Here is a 5,918-nt window from a genome sequence, read left to right as displayed (position 1 = left end):
CATTCATCTGTCAGTTTGTTGTACTGTGGTGGCTTGTAAGTTGCTGTGATTCTGAAAGCTATGTCACCAGTATTTTAAATACCAGCAGGGTTACCCATGGTGGACAGGTTTCAGATGAACTTCCAGATGAAGACATTTATATGCTGGAGTACATAAATTATTTCTAATCCTCATAGCAATCCTGAAAGTCAGATATTATTTCCACTTGTTTGATCTCAGGTTCCCACTTAATGAGCTTGGTATCTGTTTGCCCCATAGAGTTCACACAAAATGATAACAACGGAGATTTAAACACTGATGACCTCAAAGGCTCTATTCTTTTAAATTAAAAGTTCAGTAAAATACTTTTAAATACACATATGTACCTACCTCTACTTCTTTATATACAGTTAAAATCAGCAACTATATGTCTAAGTTTACAAGGCTGCAAATCAAAAAAAGTTATATGCTATTTAGAGAGACAATGCAATGCCTAATTTCCTATATGACAGCTCTAACACTTACTAGTTGTGTGATCTAGGGCATGGTATCAAACCTCTCTCATCTATAATTATTCCCCCTCTATTATTAGTAGCATTATCTAGAGCAAGGGTGAAAGAAAAATCAAAGAAATGAAGGACAAGCATGACTAAATGCCAGAGCTATGAATAATTAATCTAACTTGGATTTTCCTAATTAAATTTTTGAAGAAACTCTTGGTTTTCTAGGTACAGAAATGTACCCAGTAATTTGGGGTTAAAGGCTTTTAACAACCTGCAGGCCATAATAAACCTAGAATTACTGCTATTAGAGAGGTGATATAGCACAGTGGTATGGCACTGTGGGCTAACGCATCAGACTGCAAAGTCGTTTGAACTGCAAGATCGGTGGTTCAAGCTCACCAGCTGCTCCTTGGAAACCCTATACAGGGTTGCTATGGGTCAGAATTGACTCAACGGCACTTAACAACAACAACAACATAGCACTGTGGGTAAGATCATTCTGGAGTCAGATTGCCAGGATTTGAATCTTAGCTCTACCAATGACTGGCTTACTAACCTTGGGGGAGTTATTAAACCTCCACATGCAATAGCTTCCTCACTTGTAAAATGGGGGATAACAATACCTACCTCATGGTTGTCGAGGATTAAATGAGTTACATTTATGAAAAACATCCAGTATCTGCTATTATTTCCTCTTTACTACTACCAATATCGGAGTCCTGGTGTGGCACTATGGGTTAATGCTCCAGGCTGCAAAGCCATTTGAACTGTAAGGTTGGTGGTTGAAACTCACCAGCCGCTCCTTGGAAACCCTATACAGGGTTGCTATGGGTCAGAACTGACTCAACAGCACTTAACAACAACTACCAATATCACCATAACTAGCTAACTTTTACTGAATACTTACTATGTGCCAAGAATTGTTCCAAGTGCATTACATATTTTAATTTTCTCAACAACCCAAAAAAGGTAGTTACTAATACTACCTTAGGAGCCCTGGTATGGCATTATGGATTAATGCACTTAACTGAAAAGTCAATTTGAACCTCAAAGTTGGCAGTTCAAGTTCAACAGCTGCTCCTCAGAAACTCTATACAGGGTTGGTTCAACAGCTGATTACTCAGAAACCCTATACAAGGTTGGTATGGGTTGGAACTGACTCAATGGCACTTAACAACAACAATAATACTACATTGTCCTGGTGTGGCACTGCAGGATAATGCACTGGATCACAAGGTCAGTTTGAAATGCATGGTTGGCAGTTCAAATCTACCAGCTGCTCCTTGGAAACCTTATAACCATAGGGTCACTATGGGTCAGAACCAACTCAACAACACTTAACAATAAGAATACTATTCACACCTTGCCAAGAAGGAAAGAGTCAGAGAGATGCTTAGCTATTTGCCCAAAGTTACTACAGACTGTAGACAATTTACCAAAGTAAAGACACTACTTTCTCAGTCCTTTCCATGGAATGTTTTTTCCAAGGGGACAACAACATTTGCCACACTAAGATGTCTGTTTTAAGGTTTGTTAGACAGGGGCAGATGAGGTCACGGTACTGGGAGTGAAAAGTAAGACTGCTACTTGCCTATGTTGCATACAGATTAGAAGACATATTTCCCTATTTACTTTATCTCCTTTCCCGTTCTACTTATAAAATAGGTATTTATGTTTTAAAATGAAGATAATTCTGCAAATTTTAAAGGAACATAGTTTCAGAGTGTTGCTACAATAGAAAGTAAAAAATTAACAGTGAACCAATCTTAGTGATTCTTTACTCGTGATCTGCTTTGTTGATACCTCCTATATTTTGGAAACCCTACTACTTTTAGAGGAAGGCCTTTGTTAAGTGCTCTATGAATTATGGTAGATAAGCTTGGCATATAACAGTATTGGAAAAGGTGAAAGATTACCCTTTCTGTTCTATCGGCACAAAACAACCGAGTGTGATGTCTCTTCTGAACTACAATGTAAGTTATTCCAGGTTGATAGTCTTTCTCCAAACTGATGCATGCTTCTCGAATTGCTAGTAGTTCATAATATAATACCTAAAGAAAATGAAACAGAGAGATTTGAAAGCTGTGCCATTTTACATGCTTCAAAGTAAGGTGATTATTTAATCTCAGGACTATTTTATCTCCATTTAGTAGACAAATATACTTTTCTATTCTATTTTAGCAATTATCAGGGGATGGTCTTATCAATCAAAGCTTGTTGCTGTTGTTAGGTGCAGTGTAGTTAGTTCCAACTCACAGTGACAGTGAGTTTACGTACAACGAATGAAATACTGCTAAGTCCTGCACCATTCTCACAAGTGTTACATTTGAGCCTATTGTGGTTACCATTGTATCAATCCATCTCTTTGAGGGTCTTCCTCTTTTCTGCTGACTTTCCACTTTACCAAGTATGATGTCCTCCTCAAGGGACTAGTCTTTCCAAATAACATGTCCAAAGCACGAAAGACAAAGTCTTCCAATCGTCGCTTCCAACAAGCAATCAGTTGTATTTCTTTCTAAACAGATTTGTTTATTCTTCTGGCAGTCCATGGTACTTTCAATATTCTTTGCCAACATCAAATTCAAATGCATCTATTCTTTTATGGTCTTCTGTATTCATTGCCCAGCGTTCAGATGCATCCAAGGGATTGAAAATACCATGGCTTGAGTCAGGCACACCTTAGTCCTCAAACTGACATCTTTACTCTTTAACATTTTAAAGAGGTCTTGTGTAGCAGAGTTTCCCAGTGCACTATGCTGTTTGATTTCTTGACTGCTGCTTCCATAAGTGTTGATTGTGTATCCAAGTAAAATGAACTCCTTGACAACTTCAAGCCTTTCTCTGTTTATCATGAATATTATTTATTGATCCAGTTGTGAGGAATTTTGTCTTTACATTGAGGTGCAATCCATACTAAAGTCTGTGGTCTTTGGTCTTCAACAGTAAGTACTTCAAGTCCTCTTCAGTTCCAGCAAGCAACATTTGCCATCTGAATATCACAGATTGTTAGTGAGTCTTCAACCTATCCTGATGCCAAGGGCTTTTTCATATAATCCAGTTTCTTAGATTATTTGTTCACCATGATGAAAGGATACAACTTTGGTACATATCTTTCCTGATTTTAAACCATCAATTATCTCCTTGTTCTGTTTGAAAGACTGCTTCTTGGTCTATATACAGGCTCTTTACGAGTACAATTAAGTGTTCTAGAATTCCCATTTGTGATAGTCAAGGGTTTGTGTCAACTTTGGTTGGGTCTGAATTCTCAGTGGTTCAGTAGTTAAATCTCCTATGATGAGACAGATCATGTTTTGGCTGATGATGTTGAGCTATTCCATTGTCTCTTTTCACAGATGTTGTTGATTTTATTCAGTTGTGTTCCATCTGGCAAGGTCCACATGCATAGCCATCATTTGTGTTGATGTAAAAAGGTATTTACAATGAATATCTTTGTCCTTGCAAAATTCCATCACGTGATCTCCAACATCATTTCTATTACTTCCATCATTGATCTCCAGCATGGTTTCTATCACTAAGGCCATAATTTCCAACTACAAATCCTTCCTCTTTGTTTTTAACTTTCACATTCTAATCATCAGTAATTATCAATGCATTCCGATTGCATGTTTGATCAATTTCAGATGAAGAAGTTGGCAGAATTCTTCAGTTTCTTCATTATTGGCTCTTGTGGTTGGTGCGTAAATCTGGATAATAGTGGTATTAACTTGTCTTCCTTGTAAATGTATGGATATTAACCAATCACAGATTGTACTGCAAGATAGATCTTGACATGCTCTTTTTGATAATGAATGCAGCACCATTCCTCTTTGTCATTCCCAGCACAGTAAACCATAATGGCCAATATCAGTCTATTTCAGCTCACTAATGTCTAGGATATTGATTTTTTATGCATTTAATTTAGTTTTCGACAACTTCTAATTTTCCTAGATTCACAGTTCATACATTCCATGTTCTGATTATTAATGGATGTTTATAGCTATTTCTCTTCATTTTGAGTTGTGCCATCAGCAAATGAAGGTCCTGAACGCTTAACTCCCTGTGCATAACCACAGTCAACTCTACTTTCAGGAGGCAGCTCTTCCCCAGTCACATTTTGAGTGCCTTCCAACCTGAGGGGCTCATCTTCTGGCACTGTATATGTCAATATTCTGGTGCTCTTCATCATGTTTCAGTATTCAATAATCAGGTGCTGACAATGTTCCTCTGCTGTTCGTAAGATTTTCAATGACTAAATATTCAGAGGTAGTTTGTCTCTCCTCCCTAGTCTGTCTTCATCTGGAAGCTCATCTGAAACCTGTCCACTGTGGTTGACTCTGTTGGTATTTAAAATACCAGTGTCATAGCTTCCACAATCACAGCAACATACAAGCCACCACAGTATGACCAACTGATGAGTAGTGAAATCAAAGTTTACAAATCTTCATCCCAGTGATTTGCAAATTATCTTAAAAACAAAAATCTAATGAAACATCAAATTTTGACTTTAGGAATTCTCAACTAAGGCTTAGCTTCAAAACTAGATATCGTATTATAAACATAATATTTGATACAACTGAAGTATAATGAGATCTCAGGCAACCAACCTGTCTAAACTGTCCCTCTGAGACACCATCTCGATAAAAGATGATACGAGTAGGTTTGAATCGAGTTGACTTATAAAATTGAATGAGAAGTTCCCGAACCATAGAGGCCAAGTCCTGGATGATTTCCTGTCGGGGTCTCTGAACTCTTACTGTGGCACAGTATCTGCTTGGATGGGCATCCATACTACCAACAACCTAAATTGGAAAAAGAAAATAAAAATAGAAGTTTAGACTGAAACAAAGTGGATTTACATTTATATTTTATTATAATCCTACTATTTATCACTGTTGTCTTTAATAATAATAAAAAATAGACTATTCCCAATAAGAGGAACTCTGGTAGTGTACTGGTTACAAATTGGGCTGTGAACCTCAAGGTCAGCAGTTCAAAACTACCAGCTGTTCCCCAGGAGAAAGCTGAAGCTTTCTGTTCCCGTAAATATTTACAACCTTGGAAACCCTGTGCAGGGTCGCTATGAGTCGGTTCTGACTCCACGGTACATCGCCACCACCACCATTCCCAATAAAGGTAAAAATAAAAGGCCCCAGTATAGAGTAAAAAACAATTCTCCTATAATGAGGCTGGCATTTTACATTTAATAACTCTATATATGTTACTGAAGGAAGGAGTCCAAGCTGCACTGAAGACAGTGATGAAAAACAAGGCTCCAGGAATTGACAGAGTATAAACTGAAATCTTTCAGCAAACTGATACAGCACTGGAGGCATTTACTTACCTCTGCCAGGATATATAGAAGACAGCCACCTGGCCAACTAATTGGAAGAGATCCCTATTTGTGCCCATTCAAAATAGAAGTGACCCAATGGAATG

At 37.7% G+C, this 5,918-nt stretch overlaps 1 protein-coding gene across 1 annotated transcript in view; it reads right to left on the bottom strand.

Annotated features, from left to right (window-relative positions):
- Positions 1-5,918, bottom strand: part of AGO3 (argonaute RISC catalytic component 3) — a 213,444-nt gene that overhangs the window by 32,933 nt on the left and 174,593 nt on the right. The window contains exons 15-16 of the mRNA XM_006867532.1: positions 5,087-5,281; positions 2,399-2,533 (exon numbers count right to left, since the gene is read on the bottom strand). Coding sequence (XP_006867594.1) covers positions 2,399-2,533; positions 5,087-5,281 — 330 coding nt within the window. The remainder of the gene's footprint in view (positions 1-2,398; positions 2,534-5,086; positions 5,282-5,918) is intronic.

Source organism: Chrysochloris asiatica, unplaced genomic scaffold (assembly GCF_000296735.1).
Source record: "Chrysochloris asiatica unplaced genomic scaffold, ChrAsi1.0 scaffold00106, whole genome shotgun sequence".
Taxonomy (NCBI): Eukaryota; Metazoa; Chordata; class Mammalia; order Afrosoricida; family Chrysochloridae; genus Chrysochloris; species Chrysochloris asiatica.
Note: the sequence above shows the minus strand (reverse complement) of the source record. Positions and strands in the feature narration are given on the sequence as shown.